We start from the raw sequence: 26,112 nt of genomic DNA, 5'->3' as shown, positions 1-26,112 counted from the left end.
CGGTAGAACTCGTACTCGTAAATATACGATATTTCATGTTTTCCGGTAATAAGCGACGCCAAAGAAAAAAATAATGAGGATAAAAAAAAAACAAATGAATGACTGTTTTCAAAGCTCAAATGTCAGCTAAATGAATTTGTTAATTTGAATTTGGAATTCTTAACCAAAGAGGAGATATTTCAGATCAAAGTGGTCAGTACGACAAAACGCTAATTTCATATATAAGGACCTAATATAATATAATGTTGTGCTTTGAAATAAATTCTAATTGAGAATATATTTATTTAATTAATTATTATAAGTACTATTGAACGATTAAAAAAAACTAACAATTAAATTTAGTTTTGATATCTTTTTTAATAAATAAGCCTTATTATACTGTACTGGATTATATAAATGATAGAAGAGTAAGGAGTTAGACTTCGTTGATGTTCATACAGGATATATAAATAAATTATATATGATTATTGCATGTAATTTTCTGATTGTTAAAAAGAGTAATTAATAAGTTTCTTTCCGGTTCTACTCGGTAGAATCTACATTCCAAACCGGAGGTAGATTTATATTAGAATTTTAAAATGACGATTAAACGTACTTATGTCCCCGACTAATATAAAATATTAAAATCTGGGGTTTTTACACCGCAGAAATCGGTCTGGAGGACATTATTATAATGCACAAGTGTGTGCGCAAACACAGGTGCACTCTATATTTCCTAACTCTCATAATCCGATGGGACGGCAATTCGACACGACCGGAAAGAGTTAATGCGAATCCCATAAGCGAAATACCACTCATCAAGAGATCTGATTCGACTTGAAATTTGTCACAGTTACTCCTTCCCTGACGCAGACGGCACACTACGATTGGACGTTACGCAAATCCTATCCAAAATACATTTTTCTTAATATCTGACCCATCCTGAGCCGGGATGATGAGCCAGTTATAAATAATTTATATAATCATAAATTACGATATTATATCTTTTTTAATACGGACAATCTATTATAAATAGTTTTTTTTTTAAATATAAGTATCTCAAATTAATTATCATAGGAAAGCTTATTACAATGTTGGAGCGTGTTACACGTTTCTAGATCAGAAGAAAGCTAAATCTTAGCGCACAAAATGTAAATAGGTCACACGGAACTACTCTATCTAATTGCTCGCGTTAGGGTTAACACATTAGGATATTTTATGACCGAGACGATGACTTGCTAAATTATTTCTTACCCACATACAATAAATTGAAATACATTTACAGTACAGTACAGTAACAGCCTGTGAATGTCCCACTGCTGGGCTAAGGCCTCCTCTCCCTTTTGAGGAGAAGGTTTGGAGCTTATTGCACCACGCTGCTCTAATGCGGATTTGTAGAATACACATGTGGCATAATTACAATGAAATTAGACACATGCAGGTTTCCTCACGATGTTTTCCTTCACCATCAAACACTAGATGAATTACAATCACAAATTAAGCACATGAAAATTCAGTCGTTCTAACCACTAGGCCACAAAAGTACATTTATATAATAATATTCAAACTTTTAGATATAATTGTGGCAATTGGATGAAAAGATAAAAGTCGCAGGGTTATTATCAATAAGTGTTAGCAGTTATTGACAACATTAGACGATACAAGCTAATAGGATGTTCAAAAACATTAAAAGCTTTCAATAAATATAAATTAGTATTATGATAGTCTTGCAACCCTATTAAAACTTGGCGAGAACGAAGTTGCTTCGAAACGTAGCGACCGCACAATTACTATTACATCCTTAAGATGTTAATGCAAAAGTTTAAGATATAAATTTTGTGCAAAATTAATACTTGCACGTTGTAGTAGTGTTACAAGTTTAAATAATAATTCATCATAATAATAACAACTTATATTTAATTAATTACTACCTTAAACACCGGTGGTAGAGCTTTGTAAAAGCTCGTCTGGGTAAGTACCACCCACTCAACAGATGTTCTACCGCAAACATCAATACTTTACTTTGGTATTGTTGCGTTCCGGTTTAAAGGGTGAGTGAGCCAATGTAATTACACGCGCAAGGGACATAACGTCTCAGTTCCCAAGGCTGGTGGCGCATTGGCGATATAAGCGGTGGTTAACATTTCTTACAATGCCAATGTTTAAGGGCGTTGGTGACCACTTACCATCAGGTGGCCCATATGTTACCCTACCTACCTAAATACCTATATAAAAATAATGAATCGCCTCGACTATATATCTGGTAGTGACAATTCTAAATGGAGACTTAGTCAACTACGAAGGAGATGTTTAAGTATACAAGTGTATGACATAATCCAAATACACACTCTCAGAGCCTGATGTGAATGCCGAGATATCAGATGCAGGATCAACGGCTGTACATGCTTTCCACGGCACAGTGGTATAACAACAACAATATCTTACGAATGACTTAGTAAGTATCAATACCCATATAAACGATTAGACATCAATCGATGACGAAAACCACCAAGACCCGCGTCTTGGGTATTGAAGCAATGAACAGTAACTATACAATAAAAAATTCAAAATAAAAAAGTGTATATTATTACTTTAAGTATATAGTAAATTATTATTTAATTTACATAGGAAGAGGACAATGACCTTTATATACGGATTGAGTGATTGCGTTTCTAATATAATCCTACGATTAAAACTAGTCTAGATTAAATCTGGGTTCATCGAACTTCAGTGGTTAGTAATGGTACATATAAAATATTTAAATTAATAGGCAACATTAAGTCTAAAATAAAAAAGTAGGTAAATGTTGATAAAAAAAAATTTAGGTTTTGTTAACTCACAAACGACATATTTACTTTAAAAGAAGCAGTTACTTTGAAACCACAGACAGACATCAATTTTATTAGTATAAATATCAACTTATAAATCTACTTGATAGCTCAACAGTCTAACACATTATTACACTTTGACGTTTTATATTACGCCTCGTAGACAATTCACAAACAAACCGTGTCGCACTGAAAATGCACTAATATGGTTGTTCCGTTATCATTTCGCAAAGCGCGTTAATGTAATATAACAATGACACTGTTTGTATGTATGCAAATATATTTTTAGAATATTTAAAAATAAAGTAACAAGCCCTAACGGGCCTGCTCTAATTTTTGAGGAGAAGATTTGGAGCTTACTCCACCACGCTGCTATAATGTGGGATCGGGCCAGGTCGGGTCAATAAAAAGTTATTGGGTTTTTCTGTCAGAACATTCTCAGTTGCAGCCCGGAGCCTGGAAGTTGGAAGTGTGTACACTCCCGTGCCTCGGAAAGCACGTAAAGCCGTTGGTCTTGCGCCTGAACTCTTTCCAGTCGTGTCGGATTGCCATCCCATCGGATTATGAGAGTTAGGGAATAGAGAGTGCACTTATGTTTGCGCACACACTTGTGCACTATAATATCTCCTGCATAGTTGGCTAATCTCTCTTGAGATTGGCCGCCGTGGACGAAATTGGTCTGGAGTACATTATTATTATTATCATTATGTGGGATAGTGGATACACATAAACAATTTTCATCCACCACATACAAGTTTCCTTGCAATGTTTTCCTTTACCATTGAGCATAAGATGTAAACACATATTAAACACATGAAAAACAAATGAATGACTATTTTCAAAACTCAAATGTACCAGCTAAATGAATTTATAAAATTTGAATTTCGAATTCTTAACCAAAGAGGATATATTTCAGATCAAAGTGGTCAGTACAACAAAACGCTAATTTCATAATAAGGACGTAATATATATGATAAAAATATATTTATTAAAAAGTGTACTACGAGCCTAGTGACGTAATACCGTTACCGTTTACGCTGGAATTACGATTGTGATGGCGCTGTAGTCATTCCATACGAATCGCAGTTAACGTCAACACTATCGAAAAAGTAAAAAAAAACTCACAATAGACGCGTTAAATTAAATTTTATATATAAACATGATAATTTTATTAATTTATTATAATATGTATCAATTTGTAATTTATAGTATATGTATATTAGCTAAGTATTACTCATGTTAATTATTCTAATGTGAACGATATTGATTTATTGTATTTAAATGTATAGGCATTTGTATTATATAATGTAAATCAAAACAACAATAAACTAGAAATGGTTTAAACTACATTAAGACCCTCTGAATTTTATTCGTAATTTAATTTAAAATAGTGGCTAACAGTATATAGTCTTTACTATCAGACACTATTTTTGGTTGGTTTTATAACGTTCAATATCAAGTAAATATATATAATATTTCAACATTATTGCTTGGAGGAAGTCTGATTTTTTCTAATATCACTAAAATTCTACACGTGTGTTCACCAACGCGCATTGGAGCAGCGAAATAATCTCCAAACCTTCTCCTCAAACATTGGCCTTAGCCCGGCTGTGGAACATTTGCAGGCTGTTACTTTTTCTCTAATAAATAAATAAATATATATGACAAAATGTTTGATGTATGCCACTGTTGCGAAACTCACTGTTCAGAGTTATTGTAATCAAAATCGGTTTCGCAATTAATTGTAGGTTACGGTTCGTACGCAAAAGCTTGCTTGTTTGCATCGCTAGAGGTCAATGGCTTAAATTTAAATATTACTATTAAAAACGAGAAACACTATATATATTTTTTGTGTCAGGTAGGTAAACTGGCCAGTGGGCAGTCTAATGGGAATTGGTCACGCTGTAAGAAATATTAATCATTCCTTACATCGTCAATGTGCCGCCAACCTTGGGAACTAAGATGCTATGTTCCTTATCCCGGAAGCCTGTGCCTTTTAACTGGCTCACAGACACACTTCAAAGCGAAACACCCTACTAAGTATTACTGTTAAGCAGTAGAATATATGATAAGTGTTAGGTGCCCAGAAAGGCTTGCACAAAACCCTACCACCAAATAAAACCTACCTAACTATTTTCACACGTGACAAGAAATGACTCAAGTACAGCTTTGTACATGTCATATGTTCAGGAAGTAAATATATGACATTTCTCGTCAGAAACATTGCGCTCAAAATTTACCTTGACACTCATCGCGGTAATTAATAATGCTTCGAAAATGAAAACGAAATCGACATAATACCGGAGTCTTTTAAGGCAACAGACCTATAGTTACTTTCGCATTTATAATATTAGCATAGAAGAAGTATAGGTTGCACAACACGTTAAAAACAGGAAAAAATGCACCAAAGCCAGATTGGATTAATCGCTGATATCGATCTGTCGGGGACAACCTTTGGTGAGAGAAATTTGGCAAGAAAACAGTGCAGTCAAAGTATTTTTTTTTCTCTAAATTAATTAGTTTTGCGTAATGGACATAATTACCATAGGAGTAAATTAATAAAAATAGGAGTAACATTCAATGACATTAGTGTTCAATGATTGAAACGATAAGCTTATACCGTTCCGACCTGCGGTTTGAACGCAGGACCTGCGGCGACAGATCCTGTTGCCTTATATCCAGCCATTAACCAACGAGGCTGTCAATATATATAAATAAAAATATAACTTAGTATAAACAAAATGAATTTCAAAATTAGAATGTATTTTTCGGAGATAGAATTCGTATATGCCCTCGTGACTTTGTTATATACATATATTTTTTTATCTGTTGTGATATCTCTAGAGTATAGACAAATAATGTTAAATTACAGGATAATGCTTTATACAAATACTATACATTTTTCTTTCATGCAACATTTAAAGATAGGATTCATTATTTAAAAACAAACATTATTTGATATAACTGGCGTCTGACTGGGTTAGCTTATACAATGGTATTTTTAAATATATTATACAAAATTCAAATTTGGAATTAAATTGAATTTGAATGTTCTCTGGCAAATAAGTTCGTTATTGTAAGGTCTCTCGAACCATATACATAAATATAATAAATATAACAATAAAACATTTACATACATCGCAAGACGAAAGTGTATCATCTATCGGAGCATGTAACAAGGAAACCTTTGCGGACTGTCAGCTTAGTTCATTACATAACAAGTCGCAGAACGTCACTTGTATAATTGTATAATCTAATACGTAACCATACGTATATACGCAAAATTAACTCTTATTGCTTTAATTTAAAGATTAAAATGCTTTAACAGATTACAAATAATGGGTATTATGAAGAACTAATCAATGCATATTTCAAAACGTTTTGCCGTTACGTGAGCTATATTTTTAATCGACTTTAAGGGAAGAATAGGTGCTCAATTATCAATTCAAAATATATACTGTTAATATAAATGCTAAAGTAATTATGTCTGTTTCGTTTTCACGGCTAAACTACTGAATTGATTTCGATGAAATTCCGTATGAGGCTAGCTTTTATTTTTATAGAATAGGAAGGTGGACGAGCATATGGGCCACCTGATGGTAAGTGGTCACCAAGCGCCCTTAGACATTGGCATTGTAAGAAATGTCAACCATCGCTTATAGACAATGCGCCACCAACCTTGGGAACTAAGATTTTATGTCCCTTGTGCCTGTAATTACACTGGCTCACTCACCCTTCAAACCGGAACACAACAATATCAAGTATTGCGGTAGAATATCTGATGAGTGGGTGGTACCTACCCAGACGAGCTTGCACAAAGCCCTACCACCACCAGAAGGTTTTGGATTACTTTTTTAGACCTAACACTTGCAAACCCCCCACCCTCAGGCCCGAGCGAAAACTAGTATAAGAAATCGTTTGTTTATGAACGGATTTTGACGAATATTTTAGCGTTGAGATTCAATACCATTTAATATTGAAAACTATTCTGTATCATACATCGATTTTTTTAGTTTTTGTTATTTTATAATCATTTTGAATTATTGATGATGCGTACTCAGGATGCGTTTAAAAACGAAATCAGTAAAACCTTTATTTATATATATAAGAATATTTTCTTTAATGACTAAAATAAGTATTCAAATCAAAATTAAAAATGGCTACTGTTGTAATCATGAATACGTGGAATGCTAGCAGCGGTTCTCGCCGAAATCGCAATTCCGATTTACGGAATTACGAAGAATTAAGCACTCCTCCCGATACAATTGGAAGTAATATTACGATCTGTTTCAAATAATCATTGCACTATTACATAACATCTACATCACACGCTCAATTATAGCACACACACACACATTTACACACTCACGCACACACGGTTTTTATTAACTTACAATAATTCGTAATAAGACCCTTTGTAATACTTTTTAATAATCGAATGGGAAGGAACTGACTTCTGACGCACGGGTAATACCAGTTCAGTTCAGGAGTCAGGGCTACTTTTTATAATATGTATGTATTGGATAACAATAAAGTATTATTATTATTACTATTACTCGAAGGTCCAAAAGTTTTCAAATACAAAATACAAGATATAATTTCGTATAAGAGACGAACATTTTTATTTGCACCGATTGGTCGCATTTCCAAATCAAAGTAACTTTGTTTAAGGGGGAAGCACTTTTAAATCGTCATAGAACAAAATTAAATTAAAGAACAGACAAAAAGATCAGTAGTCGGTACCTGTTGCGTATCCATACAATAACATATTTTTTAGCATCTATATAGACAATAAAAAAAAAATAAAGACGTCAGAAACTGAAAAATTAAATCCTTTAGAAGCGCCGTTTAGTTGAACACTGATTTCTCCCTTTCTATCATTACTGATTTGACATTCGAATGAAGAAGACAAAGCACTAATCGCCCGCTGAACATCGTCAATAAGTAATATAAGGCCGTTAATTCATATATCAATATAATAATCATTGACTATGACACATTACCCGTTGCTACATGTTCGCGGACAATTCCTGTATATCGAGACAATGACGTCATCAAACCTATACAAAAGAACGTCATAAATTAAACGAGACATTTCTGGTCTAGCCAGTCACTCATAAATATTAATTCTAAATTCATATTGTAGATAAAAATCTGACGAGTATTAGATTATAAGAAAAAAAAAAGCGTAATGTATAAGCTACGTTCACACCTAGGTTTTTATTTGATTGTTGTAAGTTGGTATTTTTTTATATCATGTATTATAATTTTTATATTTGTATTGTTCAATTGAAACAAGATCCACTTGTACTGGATCAATTAAAAGAAGATAATTTAATTTGATTTACATATTTTCATATTGCAAAGTAAGATTTATTTATTAAGTCACCAATAAAATACATACAAACACATTACATCGATATATATAGGGCATGCAAATACAAAATAATAATAAGATATATCTAAATTATAGGTGAATCTATATTTAATTACAATTCAAGTATCAACAACTCAGTGAATAACATATTAAATTTTTACAAGTCCAACTTATGTCCAACGGGGTCATTGATTATTACCCCCTTTTAAATATTCGATCGTTCGGGAGATCACCGTTTTCCCTCTTAATCCCTTATCTATTGGGATATACAAGGGGCAAGATCGAAGACGGCCATTGCAAAGGTTTTAGTGGGTGAGAATCCCACAAAACTGGGTCCCCCTAAGGGGATAGGAAAATATAACCGTTGTTTTTTCCGTATATTTGAAAGGATATCTAGGAATTCCACCTCTAATTTCAAGCCCAGTCTGTTATTTTTTAAGAAAAACACCTTTAAGACACTTCATGGTCGCCGATTTATTATTATAATTTATTTTTTTATAATCAATAAATTAAACATAAAAAACAAATTAAGATCTGCATGACTAAATGTATATTATTTAATAATTCGTGGCTTTGTAATCTAATCCTAAATTCAGCGAGCATAGGAGCAAATATCGAGACACCAAAAAAAACCTTGATATAACAAACGCATATTTTTTTATATGAAACCATATAAAAAAAACTGCGTCTGAATTCGCGTGCGTAATATTAAAACTTCCTTGTAAGATTTTAATTAGCAAGTATGACAATATGATAATAAATAATGATTACGAACGGTACTCAAAAAAATAAACACAATATTAAAGCAAGCGAAACATCTGAGATTATTAAATGTCAAAAGTAAATAACTTTCAAGTACATAGCTATACGAATTTACTTCATCGACAGTTTTTTTAATGACCGCCTTCATATTCGCTCATACTTTACTCACTTCAAACATTTAAAGAGTGATAAGATAACAATATTGCCTGAGAGAAGAATCTCTCGAATATGAAATGAATGATGTAAGAAAGAGATAAATCAATGAACAAAGCATCCGATAAACAACGTTTATGAGTAAGACCGTAGGATAACATAGCACCTTACATAATGTACAGTCGCGAAAGTCCGTAATCTGTATGTTTAAATGTTTGTTACTCGTATATATATAGATCAAACGTTATTTCTTAATTATTCAAAATAAATCATCATCAAATTTAATTAATGCAACGCGAGTTACTCCGTTAATTTGATCAAATCAACAGCCAATCGTTGTCCACTGCTGAACATAGGCCTCTCCCAAGGTGCGCCAAAGCTCCCTGTCCTCCGCCTTCCGCATCCAGTTGGTGCCCGCCACCTTCTTAAGGTCGTCGGTCCACCTGGCTGGAGGGCGCCCTACGCTGCGCTTGCCGATTCGCGGTCTCCACTCTAGGACTCGTCTGCTCCAACGGCCATCGGTCCTACGACATACGTGACCAGCCCACTGCCACTTCAGCCTGCTAATTTTGCAAGCTATGTCGGTGACTCCGGTTCTTTTCCGGATAATCTCATTTCTGATCTTATCCTTCAAAGATACTCCGAGCATAGCTCGCTCCATAGCACGCTGAGCGACTTTGAATTTGTGGACTAGTCCCGCAGTTAGTGTCCACGTTTCGGCACCGTATGTCATGGCAGGTAAGACGCATTGGTTGAAGACTTTCGTCTTCAAACATTGCGGTATAGACGACTTGAGGACTTGACGAAGGTTGCCAAATGCTGCCCATCCCAAGCGAATTCTTCGATCGGCTTCCTTCTCGAAGTTGTTCCTACCGATTTGTATAATCTGTCCTAGGTAGGTATATTCACTAACAACTTCGAGAGGTTTGCCCTCGACGTATATCGGTCCCGGCACGACATGCCTATTGAACATGACCTTGGTCTTGTCCAAGTTCATGCCGAGACCGACACACCGGGAAGACTCGCCTAGGCTACGCAGCATTTCGGTGAGTTGTTCCAGCGACTCTGCTATGATGACGATATCGTCGGCAAATCGAAGGTGTGAGATGTACTCGCCGTTTACATTGACTCCATACCTAGTCCAATCCAGCGTTTTGAAAACGTCTTCCAACGCGTTGGTGAACAGTTTCGGGGATATTACATCCCCCTGTCTCACCCCTCTGCGCAATTGGATCGCCTTCGTCTTACAGTCCTGGATGTGGACAGTCATTGTAGCGGCGTTGTACAGACATCTCAGTACCTCGATATATCTCCAATCGATATGACATCTCTGCAATGAGTCGAGCACTGCCCAGGTTTCGATGGAGTCGAAGGCTTTCTCGTAGTCCACAAATGCCATACACAGCGGCTGATTGTACTCTTCGGTCTTCTGCACAATCTGCCGAACAGTATGGATGTGGTCCACGGTGCTGTAGCCTGATCGAAAGCCGGCTTGCTCTGGGGGCTGGAACTCGTCAAGTCGTCTGGCGAGACGGTTCGTGACGACTCTTGAGAACAGCTTATACACGTGACTCAGGAGGGAGATTGGTCTGTAGTTTTTCAAGAGGGTTTTATCACCTTTCTTGAAAAACAGTACCACCTCACTCCCGCTCCACGTTTCCGGGGTCTTGCCATGTTGGATGACGGAATTAAAGAGGCTTGCTAGCTCTTTCAGGACCGGAGTCCCGCCTGCCTTAAGCAACTCTGTTGTGATTCCGTCATCTCCCGGAGATTTGTTGTTTTTAAGCTGTTCTAGAGCCGCCCTAATCTCTCCTTGGTCAACGACCGGGAGCTCCTCGGAGTAATGGCGCATAAGAGGGGCGCGCTGGTCATCAATACTGATTCCCATGGGTTTATCCGATCTTGAAGAGAACAACTGCCCATAAAACCTCTCTACTTCTCCGATAATCTCAGGCCTAGAGGTAACGACCCCACCATTTTCAGTTTTAAGTTTTGTCAAACGCGGCCTCCCAAACTTGCGAGCGAACACTTTCGATCCCCGATTTTGCTCAATCGCAGCCTTGATGGCACGGGTATTGGAGCGTCGGAGATCGCGTCGCGTCAGCGTTTTTATTGTTCGGTTTAAGGCCTTATCTGACAAAAACGATGGTAGTTCTCGTCGTTTTCTCATGAGCTCGAGTGTCTCAGCAGAGAGTTTTGGTGCGTTGTCTCTTCTCTGTGGCGGAAAACACTTGCGGGATGTGTTTTGCAGTATTTTGACCAGCGTGTCGGTTCTCTCATCAATGCTGCTTATGGTTTCCAACGCGGTGAATTGATTTTGAAGTTCCATTTGGAACTTTTCGGAGCCTTGAGCAGCTTGGAGCATGGTAGGTCGGAGAGTAGACCTCATCATTCTCGATCTTTCGGCTTTTAAGTTGATATTTAGAGTGCCTCGAACCAAGCGGTGATCACTTCCGGTATTAAACCTGTTGATCACTGAAACATCTCTAAATATGTGCCTTTTATTCGAGATGATAAAGTCTATCTCGTTCCTTGTCACGTTATCGGGGCTTCGCCAGGTCCACCTCCTCTGAGGCTTCTTTTGAAAGAAAGAATTCATCAAAAAAAAAAGCCCCTGCGCTTCGAGAAAGTTTACCAGCATTTGCCCCCTGTGATTTCTGCAGCCCAAGCCGTAAGGTCCGACTTTCGATTCACCGCTATCTTGTACTCCCACTTTAGCATTAAAGTCTCCCATAACAACATTGTAGTGGGCCCTCGAGGTGTCGTTGAGGGCCTTTGCGATGTCCTCGTACATCGCTTCGACCACATCATCAGAGTATGTCGAAGTTGGCGCATATACCTGTACAACCTTCAGGGAGTACCTGTCGGAAAGTTTTAGGACAAGGTACGCTACCCGGTTCGACACACTACTGATTTCCACAATGCTGCTAATGAGATCCTTTTTGACTAGAAAACCGACACCACCCTGGGAGAGGTTATCACCTTCGCGGAAGTAGAGTAAGTTACCGGACTCTAGAGTTATCGTGTCCTCCCCCTGTCTTCGGACTTCAGATAACCCCAGTATATGCCAGTTTATATGACTTAACTCTACTTCTAATTCGGCGAGGTGATGGTCCAGCCTCATCGAGCGTCCATTATACGTTGCCATTTTTTTGTTAAAGTTTTTGTTGTTAAAGTTGACATCATTTTTACCAACATGTCAAACAAAGATTACCGACTGGCCAGAAATTAAGAGACTTAGCTTGGCTGACCCTGAGTATGGATCACCTGCAAAAATCGATATGATTCTAGGAGTAGAAGTGTATGAAGACATAATTCTAGAGGGCCTCTTGAAACATCCAACAGAGAAGGGCCCGATAGCGCAAGAGACACAATTTGGTTGGGTTCTATCTGGTCGAGTAAGAAACAATGTCACTTCAAAAAACCCACAATTAGTCGGGTTTCATATAAGAGTAAAAGAGGATGACCTATTAAAAAAATTCTGGGAAATTGAAAGAGAGCCTGATGCAATTTTGAAGAAGTCTACGAAAGAAGAAATCAAGTGTGAGCAATTTTTTGAAGCCACTACTACAAGAGATAACGAAGGTCGATACGTGGTGCGTTTACCTTTCAAGGAACATAAGCCAAGATGTGTTGAAGGTAAGACAAGAGATATAGCCTTGCGTAGATTCCACTACTTAGAGCGAAAATTACAAAATAATCCACCATTATATGAAGAATACAAACGCGTAATTAATGGATACAAGGACCAAAATCATATGGTACAGATTCAGAACATTGAAGACATACATAACCCAAAGGCAGTGTACTTGCCTCATCATCCAGTGATCCGAGAAGATAAAGAGACAACAAGGGTACGCATCGTCTTCGATGCGTCTTGCAAGGGCATGAACAAGGTGTCTTTGAACGATTGTTTTCTTGTTGGACCGAAGCTGCAGCAAGATCTGCGCCACATTTTGATGCGATGGAGACGTCATCCTTTTTGCATAATAGCAGATCTGGTACAAATGTACAGACAAGTTCGAGTAGAGGAGAAGGACACTGACTTTCAGCGCATTCTTTGGCGATCGAACCCTAAAGATCCTATCGAACATTACAAACTTTTGAGACTTACTTTTGGTACTGCCTGTGCTCCTTATTTGGCTGTAAAGGCATTACAACAACTTGCAAAGGACGAAGAAGCACAGTACCCTCGTGCAGCTAAAATCGCTCTTCAGGATTATTACATAGATGACTTGCTAACAGGATGTGAGACGGAGATGGAAGCAGTAGAGATATTTGAAGAAATGAATAACCTGATGAGTGCAGGTGGGTTTTGTCTACAAAAATGGTGTAGTAACAGTGAGAGATTAATGAATCATATTGAAGATGGATGCAAGAGATTAGACCAACCCTTAATTTTCAAGATCAATAATACGATTAAGGTGTTGGGTATTAGTTGGAATAAAACCACTGATAGTTTCGAGTATACACTACAACTACCAAATTTATGCGAACGTATTACGAAGCGCAAGGTTCTTTCTGATATTGCTAGATTATATGATCCAATGGGCTGGATTTCGCCAGTAATTATAACAGCAAAGATATTCATCCAAAAATTATGGAAGGCTAAGTTAGATTGGGATGAGAACTTACCCGCCGAGTTGTATAAGGAATGGTGCTCATTTCGTCAAGATCTGCACAACGTAAGAAATATTGTTATACCAAGATGGTTACAGTCTCATAAGGGTGATAAAATAGAATTACATACGTTTGCAGATGCATCTCAGGCAGCATACGCTGGTGCTGTCTATATGAAAGTGACGGATGCATTCGGCAATATTCATGTTAATTTGGTAACATCCAAAACAATGGTTTGTTCGAGTTGACAAATTTCTTGATTTGTCAACTCGGACCAGCATGACAACTGGCTCACCGCCAGGAGGATGACCCTAAATCTGGTGCCGAAACCCGGGAAGTGTGTGGAATTTAGATGACAGTGTTAAGTGAAAAGTGTTTAAGTGTATGTTCGGGATAAAAACTGTGGACTTTGGTGAGTTGTGTTAAAGACTTATAATTTGCATTGAAAAGGACTTAGAAAAATTTGAACTTAAAATTAACTTAGTAAAATTTGAACTTGAAATTAACTTAGAAAAATTTGGATTAAAAATTGACTTAGAAAAATTTGCGCTAAAAAACACTTAGAAAAATTTGGATTAAAAATTGACTTAGAAAAATTTGCGCTAAAAAACACTTTGAAAAATTTGGATTAAAAATTGACTTAGAAAATTTTGCGCTAAAAAACACTTAGAAAATTTGGATTAAAAAATTAACTTAGAAAATTTGCATTTGAAAACGCTTAAAAAAAAATCATTTTAAAAGAACTTAGAGAGTATTTGGAAATTGTACAATGGAGAAGTTACTAATGAAACAGGAAGATACGTTTGAGCAATTAAAGAAAGCTTTCATAAATTATAAAAAAACACCCAAAGATAGATTGAAATCGCATAAATTTGGTAGTTGTAGTGTATACTCGAAACTATCAGTGGTTTTATTCCAACTAATACCCAACACCTTAATCGTATTATTGATCTTGAAAATTAAGGGTTGGTCTAATCTCTTGCATCCATCTTCAATATGATTCATTAATCTCTCACTGTTACTACACCATTTTTGTAGACAAAACCCACCTGCACTCATCAGGTTATTCATTTCTTCAAATATCTCTACTGCTTCCATCTCCGTCTCACATCCTGTTAGCAAGTCATCTATGTAATAATCCTGAAGAGCGATTTTAGCTGCACGAGGGTACTGTGCTTCTTCGTCCTTTGCAAGTTGTTGTAATGCCTTTACAGCCAAATAAGGAGCACAGGCAGTACCAAAAGTAAGTCTCAAAAGTTTGTAATGTTCGATAGGATCTTTAGGGTTCGATCGCCAAAGAATGCGCTGAAAGTCAGTGTCCTTCTCCTCTACTCGAACTTGTCTGTACATTTGTACCAGATCTGCTATTATGCAAAAAGGATGACGTCTCCATCGCATCAAAATGTGGCGCAGATCTTGCTGCAGCTTCGGTCCAACAAGAAAACAATCGTTCAAAGACACCTTGTTCATGCCCTTGCAAGACGCATCGAAGACGATGCGTACCCTTGTTGTCTCTTTATCTTCTCGGATCACTGGATGATGAGGCAAGTACACTGCCTTTGGGTTATGTATGTCTTCAATGTTCTGAATCTGTACCATATGATTTTGGTCCTTGTATCCATTAATTACGCGTTTGTATTCTTCATATAATGGTGGATTATTTTGTAATTTTCGCTCTAAGTAGTGGAATCTACGCAAGGCTATATCTCTTGTCTTACCTTCAACACATCTTGGCTTATGTTCCTTGAAAGGTAAACGCACCACGTATCGACCTTCGTTATCTCTTGTAGTAGTGGCTTCAAAAAATTGCTCACACTTGATTTCTTCTTTCGTAGACTTCTTCAAAATTGCATCAGGCTCTCTTTCAATTTCCCAGAACTAAAAAAAAAAAAGAAAAGAGTTTACCTGAGCCTGGGTCAGGTAAACTCTATTTGAGTCTCTCTGACTGCATTGTCAATTTTAACCAGCTTGACAATACTGGCTTCCCTCGAGGTAGCTGATCCCTTTTTTTTTTTTTTAAATTAACATTGAATTCAACATTCCGCCCACCAAAGAACTTGTTCTTTTGGTAGTTCATATGAACTATATAAATTCTTACATGACAACCGCCCACCGTGATACACAGAAACAAAAACAAAGTACAAGAATATATCAAATGACATATAACAGTCTTATTAAAATAACTTAACCTAACTTACATACTATGCTTTAGTAATGCCCATACATTAAATAGCACTTGGCAGAATAGAAACCTTATTGAGTGGACGTTTGATCAATCCATTTTTAGTTTTAATAGTCAATACTCTAGTGAGTCCATCATGGCCAGAATGCTTTTGTTCTATTTTGCCTAGTAACCATTTTGTTGGTGGTAGGTTATGATCCTTAATCACAACAATGTTGCCTATATCCGGATCTTGCTTCTTCGTGAACCACTTGTACCTTTGATTGAGGCTAACCAGGTATTCTTCTGACCATTTTCTCCAAAAATCATTTACCATCTTTTGTGTCAGCTGCCATCTCTGCAAGCCAGTTACTTGTACGTCAGTCGGAGCCTCATCGGGAATCGCAACCATTTGCTCACCGATTAAAAAATGACCGGGAGTTAATGGCTGTGGATCTCCGGGGTCTTCACTCAAATATGTCATAGGCCGTGAATTAAGGCAGGCTTCAATCTGGGTCAGAACGGTTGAGAGTTCCTCGAAAGTTAAAGTTGAATCTCCAATTACGCGTTTAAGGTGTGTCTTGGCTGATTTTATGCCTGCTTCCCATAGACCACCAAAGTTAGGTGCATTTGGTGGGATGAAATGCCAAGAGGTTCCGTCGTTTGCAAGTGCCTGAGCGATTTCTATAGGGAGCTTGGATTGGGCAGTGAGGAACATGTCTCTTAACTCCTTTTCCGCTCCTACGAAATTAGTCCCGTTATCGCTATATAAATCGACGCATTGGCCTCTTCGAGATACAAATCGTCGAAATGCGGAAATAAAGCCCCTTGAAGATAAATCCGATACTGCTTCCAGATGTATCGCTTTGGTGGACATACATATGAAGAGGCATATGTACCCCTTATATGATTTTGATCCTCTGCCAGGTGAGAACCTTATATTTATAAACCCAGTGAAATCAACACCAGAAGATTTAAAGGGTCTTGAAGGTTTCAGCCTGCACTTTGGTAGCTGACCCATAAGCTGATTGTTATTTTGTTGGGAAAATCGTAAACATTTAACACATTCGCGATAACATTTTTTAACTCTTTCTCTAGCCCGTACTATCCAATACTTGGAACGTAGGTAATTTAGCATGATTTGCGGCCCACCGTGCATAGTTTTATAATGGGCATCAGTTATTAATAATGAAGTAAGATGGCTATTACTCGGTAAAATAACTGGATGCTTTACATCAAATCTCGCTTCTGACTCCTTAATACGGCCACCTACTCTCAAGACTCCATTTTTGTCTAAAATGGGGCAGAGAGTATGCAATGAACTTTTTCTTTTAACTTCTCCATGAGACTTTATCTGTTGTATTTCTTCCGCATAATAAATATGTTGGGTGTTTCTTATAATTGTCTGAAGAACTTCTTCCATTTCTTTCACAGTAATAATTTCAAACTCTTTGATCCTTCGTTCTTTTGATAGTATTACTCTATTTTTCCTTGATGACCTTAATATTCCTATGTATCTCTTACAATATGCTAAAATCCTGACCATTCTTGTTAAGTTTGAAAATCTTGTCCAGACAAATTCCTGTTCTGATTGAATGACGGCTGTTAAAGTCTTTATGGGCCGCTCCTCAATAGATGTGGAGAAATCATTGCGAAAATCGTACGTACAGTTGTGGTGCAGGCAGTCTGGACCGTGCCACCACAGCGTGAGACCAGCTAAATCAGCTCCTTTTATACCCCTAGAAGCAAAATCTGCAGGATTATTAATTGTTTCGATGTGACGGAACTGACTGGAATCTAGCATGGTATGAATTTCCGAAACCCTGTTACTAACAAATGTATTCCATCGCGTCGGTTCTCCACGGACCCAAGCTAATACCACTGTGGAATCTGACCATGCGTATAAATCTTCTTTAGGTATTTGCATAATTTGCGAAACTTCGTAAATCAATTTAGTCGCGAGCAAGGCGGCGCATAATTCTAGCCGAGGAATACTTATTTCCTTTTCAACTGGAGATACCTTTGTTTTGGATGTTACCAAATTAACATGAATATTGCCGAATGCATCCGTCACTTTCATATAGACAGCACCAGCGTATGCTGCCTGAGATGCATCTGCAAACGTATGTAATTCTATTTTATCACCCTTATGAGACTGTAACCATCTTGGTATAACAATATTTCTTACGTTGTGCAGATCTTGACGAAATGAGCACCATTCCTTATACAACTCGGCGGGTAAGTTCTCATCCCAATCTAACTTAGCCTTCCATAATTTTTGGATGAATATCTTTGCTGTTATAATTACTGGCGAAATCCAGCCCATTGGATCATATAATCTAGCAATATCAGAAAGAACCTTGCGCTTCGTAATACGTTCGCATAAATTTGGTAGTTGTAGTGTATACTCGAAACTATCAGTGGTTTTATTCCAACTAATACCCAACACCTTAATCGTATTATTGATCTTGAAAATTAAGGGTTGGTCTAATCTCTCGCATCCATCTTCAATATGATTCATTAATCTCTCACTGTTACTACACCATTTTTGTAGACAAAACCCACCTGCACTCATCAGGTTATTCATTTCTTCAAATATCTCTACTGCTTCCATCTCCGTCTCACATCCTGTTAGCAAGTCATCTATGTAATAATCCTGAAGAGCGATTTTAGCTGCACGAGGGTACTGTGCTTCTTCGTCCTTTGCAAGTTGTTGTAATGCCTTTACAGCCAAATAAGGAGCACAGGCAGTACCAAAAGTAAGTCTCAAAAGTTTGTAATGTTCAATAGGATCTTTAGGGTTCGATCGCCAAAGAATGCGCTGAAAGTCAGTGTCCTTCTCCTCTACTCGAACTTGTCTGTACATTTGTACCAGATCTGCTATTATGCAAAAAGGATGACGTCTCCATCGCATCAAAATGTGGCGCAGATCTTGCTGCAGCTTCGGTCCAACAAGAAAACAATCGTTCAAAGACACCTTGTTCATGCCCTTGCAAGACGCATCGAAGACGATGCGTACCCTTGTTGTCTCTTTATCTTCTCGGATCACTGGATGATGAGGCAAGTACACTGCCTTTGGGTTATGTATGTCTTCAATGTTCTGAATCTGTACCATATGATTTTGGTCCTTGTATCCATTAATTACGCGTTTGTATTCTTCATATAATGGTGGATTATTTTGTAATTTTCGCTCTAAGTAGTGGAATCTACGCAAGGCTATATCTCTTGTCTTACCTTCAACACATCTTGGCTTATGTTCCTTGAAAGGTAAACGCACCACGTATCGACCTTCGTTATCTCTTGTAGTAGTGGCTTCAAAAAATTGCTCACACTTGATGTCTTCTTTCGTAGACTTCTTCAAAATTGCATCAGGCTCTCTTTCAATTTCCCAGAATTTTTTTAATAGATCATCCTCTTTTACTCTTATATGAAACCCGACTAATTGTGGGTTTTTTGAAGTGACATTGTTTCTTACTCGACCAGATAGAACCCAACCAAATTGTGTCTCTTGCGCTATCGGGCCCTTCTCTGTTGGATGTTTCAAGAGGCCCTCTAGAATTATGTCTTCATACACTTCTACTCCTAGAATCATATCGATTTTTGCAGGTGATCCATACTCAGGGTCAGCCAAGCTAAGTCTCTTAATTTCTGGCCAGTCGGTAATCTTTGTTTGACATGTTGGTAAAAATGATGTCAACTTTGTTAATACGTAGGCATCAACATTTATTGCGTGCTTTGATTTTTGGTTGTGAATTGACTCTAGGCTTAAAGACACCATGCTTCTTGACCTTGCCAACTTGTCACCTATACCAGAGACTAGACCATTGATATTGGTTCTCTTTAAACCCAGTGATTGTGTCGTTGCTTCGTTTATAAAAGAACCCTCTGAACATGGATCAATAAGAACTCGTATAACTTGTGAGTACCCATTTGCGGAACTTGCTCTGACTATGGCAGTTGCCAACAACATCTCCTTCTGATTCCTTTTTGTAACCAAATGAGCTATCACTGGTGTCTGCCTCTCAATACTATCCTTATTGACCGGTTGAGCTTCTGGTAAACTTGGTAGTTCGCTCCTCTCCAGATGCAGCAAAGTGTGGTGTCGTCTACCGCAGCGGCGGCAACAAGTTGACGATCGACATTCTTTAACGGAGTGTGTAGGTGCAAAACAATTGAAGCAGAGTCTCCTTGATTGTATTACTTCAGTTCTCTCTTTAGGAGTTTGCTTTGCAAATTGTTTGCATTGATATAACAAATGCTGACCCTTGCAAATAGTACAAGAAGGATTTGCTCGTTTATTATCTTCTTGGGCGGTGGAATGAAACACCTTTGGTTTGGTGTTGTTGGAATGTACATTTGGGGATTTTACCATGGACCTGTTGTTGCCACAGATCATTTCAAATGTCCGGAATCTTGACTCTAAGAAATTTACAAGTTGATTCCACGTTGGTAATGTTTCCGAATCTAACTCACTGACTTTTGCTTCCCACAACTTTCTTGACTCTGAGTCTAGTCTTGACACCACGATGTAGTTAACGATTACATCCCATGAGGTGGTGTCTATGCCCATGTTTTGCAATGATTTAAGCGATGAAGATGTAACATCCAGTAGTGACTTGATGGAACTTGCAGAGTCAGTGGCATTTCTTTGTGAGAGTAAACGCTTCATAATTTCGTTGCAGTTATAGCGTTTGTTGTTATAACGGCGAATCAACTGCTGATAAGCGTCTTCGTAATTAGAATCTGTTGTGGTTAAATTCCTTAGTAATGTTTCCGGTTCTCCTGTTAGACTACTCTTTAAATAGTGCATCTTCTGTACTGGACTCAATGCAGTATTTTGATGAATTAATGAGGTGAACATATCATGAAATGTTTGCCATTCCTCATATAGTCCAGAAAATTTCGGTAATTGGATCTGTGGTAATTTTACCTTTGTATTCGATAGGACCGATCCTTCAGGACCAAGTGATTGTGGTGAAAAGGTATTTGCACTAAACAATCGGAGATCATCTTTAATTCTAGCTTTGTATTCAGTATAAATAGCTTCGAATCCTGTGTACATATCATCGGTGAAGTATGGCAATTTAGCCCTTTCCTCTCTCTTAATGCTGCCAACTATATCACCGTGTATATTCATGAAGGTTTCGAACAATCTATCTAAGTTTTCTAGTTTTGATTCGATATAAGTTACTTTCAATCTATCTTTGGGTGTTTTTTTATAATTTATGAAAGCTTTCTTTAATTGCTCAAACGTATCTTCCTGTTTCATTAGTAACTTCTCCATTGTACAATTTCCAAATACTCTCTAAGTTCTTTTAAAATGATTTTTTTTAAGCGTTTTCAAATGCAAATTTTCTAAGTTAATTTTTTAATCCAAATTTTCTAAGTGTTTTTTAGCGCAAAATTTTCTAAGTCAATTTTTAATCCAAATTTTTCAAAGTGTTTTTTAGCGCAAATTTTTCTAAGTCAATTTTTAATCCAAATTTTTCTAAGTGTTTTTTAGCGCAAATTTTTCTAAGTCAATTTTTTAATCCAAATTTTTCTAAGTGTTTTTTAGCCCAAATTTTTCTAAGTCAATTTTTAATCCAAATTTTTCTAAGTGTTTTTTAGCGCAAATTTTTCTAAGTCAATTTTTAATCCAAATTTTTCTAAGTTAATTTCAAGTTCAAATTTTACTAAGTTAATTTTAAGTTCAAATTTTTCTAAGTCCTTTTCAATGCAAATTATAAGTCTTTAACACAACTCACCAAAGTCCACAGTTTTTATCCCGAACATACACTTAAACACTTTTCACTTAACACTGTCATCTAAATTCCACACACTTCCCGGGTTTCGGCACCAGATGTCCTTGCTTGTACTATTAAATCAAACTGCACACTGTTGTTAAACTCAATTTTAGTTAATCCACTTCTTCACACTTCACACTTCTGGTGCCGAAACCCGGGAAGTGTGTGGAATTTAGATGACAGTGTTAAGTGAAAAGTGTTTAAGTGTATGTTCGGGATAAAAACTGTGGACTTTGGTGAGTTGTGTTAAAGACTTATAATTTGCATTGAAAAGGACTTAGAAAAATTTGAACTTAAAATTAACTTAGTAAAATTTGAACTTGAAATTAACTTAGAAAAATTTGGATTAAAAATTGACTTAGAAAAATTTGGGCTAAAAAACACTTAGAAAAATTTGGATTAAAAATTGACTTAGAAAAATTTGCGCTAAAAAACACTTAGAAAAATTTGGATTAAAAATTGACTTAGAAAAATTTGCGCTAAAAAACACTTTGAAAAATTTGGATTAAAAATTGACTTAGAAAATTTTGCGCTAAAAAACACTTAGAAAATTTGGATTAAAAAATTAACTTAGAAAATTTGCATTTGAAAACGCTTAAAAAAAAATCATTTTAAAAGAACTTAGAGAGTATTTGGAAATTGTACAATGGAGAAGTTACTAATGAAACAGGAAGATACGTTTGAGCAATTAAAGAAAGCTTTCATAAATTATAAAAAAACACCCAAAGATAGATTGAAAGTAACTTATATCGAATCAAAACTAGAAAACTTAGATAGATTGTTCGAAACCTTCATGAATATACACGGTGATATAGTTGGCAGCATTAAGAGAGAGGAAAGGGCTAAATTGCCATACTTCACCGATGATATGTACACAGGATTCGAAGATATTTATACTGAATACAAAGCTAGAATGAAAGATGATCTCCGATTGTTTAGTGCAAATACCTTTTCACCACAATCACTTGGTCCTGAAGGATCGGTCCTATCGAATACAAAGGTAAAATTACCACAGATCCAATTACCGAAATTTTCTGGACTATATGAGGAATGGCAAACATTTCATGATATGTTCACCTCATTAATTCATCAAAATACTGCATTGAGTCCAGTACAGAAGATGCACTATTTAAAGAGTAGTCTAACAGGAGAACCGGAAACATTACTAAGGAATTTAACCACAACAGATTCTAATTACGAAGACGCTTATCAGCAGTTGATTCGCCGTTATAACAACAAACGCTATAACTGCAACGAAATTATGAAGCGTTTACTCTCACAAAGAAATGCCACTGACTCTGCAAGTTCCATCAAGTCACTACTGGATGTTACATCTTCATCGCTTAAATCATTGCAAAACATGGGCATAGACACCACCTCATGGGATGTAATCGTTAACTACATCGTGGTGTCAAGACTAGACTCAGAGTCAAGAAAGTTGTGGGAAGCAAAAGTCAGTGAGTTAGATTCGGAAACATTACCAACGTGGAATCAACTTGTAAATTTCTTAGAGTCAAGATTCCGGACATTTGAAATGATCTGTGGCAACAACAGGTCCATGGTAAAATCCCCAAATGTACATTCCAACAACACCAAACCAAAGGTGTTTCATTCCACCGCCCAAGAAGATTTAATAGTACAAGCAAGGACATCTGGTACTACTTACATACATACTTCACACTTCCACCTTCGGGTCCTGAGTCAGTCTCGAAATCTGACCCAGGCTAAGGTAAACTCTATTTGAGTCTCATCTGACTGATTTGTCAATTTAAACCAGCTTGACAATACTGGCTTCCCTCGAGGTAGCTGATCCCCTTTTTTTTTTTTTTTTTTTTTGCGGCCCTTAAAAGGGCCTTGTTTGTAATCAATAAATAAAACAACCAAATAACATTACTTTATTAATATTTATAATCTTTGTATATATATTTTTTTAATTCAACCGCCAAAACCGTACAGAGTTCTCCCTTGACGCTTCAGAGCGTACACGATGTCCATCGCTGTCACGGTCTTTCTCTTTGCGTGTTCTGTGTATGTAACCGCATCGCGTATTACGTTTCCTAGAAAGATCTTCAAAACTCCACGAGTCTCTTCGTAAATGAGCCCGGATATTCTCTTAACTCCGCCTCGTCTGGCCAGTCTTCGTATCGCAGGCTTTGTTATGCCCTGAATGTTATCCCTGAGCACTTTACGGTGACGCTTCGCGCCTCCCTTTCCTAGTCCTTTTCCGCCTTTACCGCGACCTGACATTTTGATCGATAATTTTGAAATCTCAGTTAATTTGATAGTAAAATGAAATATATTTAGGTAAAACGTCGCTGAAACTTGCCGACAGAACTAGCCGACAGATGAAATTGTCGACTCCAAACTTTTCTACGAGACTTACTACTACTTTGAAGCTTATATAGCGTTTTAATGCATCGACTTCGAAATTTGATATTTTCTTTAATTAAAGATACCCACAAAAGTTAGTTACCACAAAAATGCGCAGCAAAAATTCAAAGCAGTCTCTTTAAATATTTTTCTACGATAAAGGCCGCACATGTAAATATATTGCACAATATTATTAATCGAAAAAATATGATACACAGATAAATGACTGACATGACTAACGGGGCGTTAATCCTAATTGATTTACCTATTTATAAATTTCACACTTAAAAGAAAAAAGTTTATATTTTTTGGGCTGTTTTGTCATTAGGTGTGAAATGATATTTTAGGCATCGAATACAAACTGTAACCACTGTGTATGGGTTTGTGCAAGTTTTTCTGTACCATTTTTTTAACGCTGGAAAAAATGCATCACGCGTTTCCCTCACGGAAACAGTGTGGGGGCTGAAGCTTAAAAGTGTGAACGTAGCTCGCGAAAGAATTTACATAAAAATAATTACATGCCTTAAAGTAAACAAACAATATGATTTACATAAAATAGAACAATGCGAATGAAAGCACATAATCTCTTTGTACATTTATTACCTTTAAATCCTACATATGGAAATTTTATGCGTTCATTATAATAACCGTTTCAATTACTCATACGATTATAAAGTGCGTACGCGTTAATTATCGCGTCTGATATGAATATATTAGTCACGCTTTGTTTTAATTTAAATTTCTTAATAATTAATATTTAAAATGATTGTTGTCTGGAATATCTCCGATTGTATGGATTTGAAGCATAAATGAGCTTCCTTGACACTTTGAAGCACTTCCTGGGTTTTATATTCGTTCTTTACTACTGATATTTATAGCGGGCTTTGTGTATGCGCTTACGCATACGGTACGAACAACTTGTTATTTTATCGTCAAACACCAATACTTTGTTTAGCTGAGTTTCAAATTCATCGCCAGTGTCACGTCATTACAGAGCAAGCAACACACCAGCCCATGGTTGGTGATGCATTGTATTCTTACAACTACAATTTCTAACGGCGAATACTTATTTACTATCACACTATTGTACACCACATTATACAAATAAAAAATATAATAAACACAGATACAAAAACTTGATAGGAGTACGAAAGAAGTTTTAATAGAATTTAAATACTAATATCCGTTTCTGTCATTATTGACATTCGAAAGAAGAAAACAGTATTGTTTAACTAATCACCCGCTGAACAACGTTTACAAGGCTGGTAGATTTTAATAATATATACTTGTACAAGTATTTTATGAGTTCTACGTAATTCCACCTTTGAATACTAGATGGCGCTATGTAATATCTGTAATATTTCTACACAGCGATCGTAAGATTCCCTATTTGTTTAATATAGTTCACGAAAGTGTTTGAATAGAATGTAAAACAGTGGCATCTATTTGTTTTATTCTATAATAGTGTGATCAAAGTATAACTAATATTATAAAGTTAAAGGGTTTGTTTGTTTTAACGCGCTTATCTCAGTATCTACCAGTCCGATTTGATAAAATCATTTTACGTTATATAGCCTATTTATGTAGAAGCCTATAATAGACTATTTAACATCACGTTCGGACCCATGACCCATTGGTGCGGAGCAGTAACGTATAACGCGGGTGAAACTGAGCGTAACAGCTGGCAGTTAAATAAATTACGATTGACATGTTCGAAAGTTGAATTGTATTAATGCAAAATGCAATTTTCCATAATTCCAACGGAATGAATTCACACTTTAGCAAAATTCCATTGCACTGAGAGTTATACCAGAAATAGCTTTATCAGGTGTTATTTATGTACATTCATACTAGTCTTGAAAACCCTTATACGATGAAATCTTTATAGATCTATTTTGTAAAGTGTAAGTTAAATATAGAGGTTGCTATATATTCAAGTTAAATAAGCGCTTTATATAAATTAAACAAATACGTGCGTCCGAGCAAGGCGAAAACGACTGCGATGCAGAAGCATATTTCCAGCTATATTTACACTTTGTTGGAATAAACATAGCATTAAAGATGACGTGTTGCCGT

The 26,112-nt window shown here is 36.6% G+C and overlaps 2 protein-coding genes across 2 annotated transcripts in view; both read right to left on the bottom strand.

Annotated features, from left to right (window-relative positions):
* The window catches only part of LOC126773346 (protein fem-1 homolog CG6966), a 94,059-nt gene that overhangs the window by 36,112 nt on the left and 31,835 nt on the right, over positions 1-26,112 (bottom strand). The window lies entirely within an intron of this gene.
* LOC126773451 (histone H4-like) lies at positions 23,552-23,919 on the bottom strand. The gene has a single exon (XM_050494409.1). The coding sequence runs from the start codon at positions 23,911-23,913 to the stop codon at positions 23,602-23,604; it is 312 nt and encodes a 103-aa protein (XP_050350366.1). The 5' UTR covers positions 23,914-23,919; the 3' UTR covers positions 23,552-23,601.

This window comes from Nymphalis io, chromosome 14, assembly GCF_905147045.1.
Source record: "Nymphalis io chromosome 14, ilAglIoxx1.1, whole genome shotgun sequence".
NCBI lineage: Eukaryota > Metazoa > Arthropoda > Insecta > Lepidoptera > Nymphalidae > Nymphalis > Nymphalis io.
Note: the sequence above shows the minus strand (reverse complement) of the source record. Positions and strands in the feature narration are given on the sequence as shown.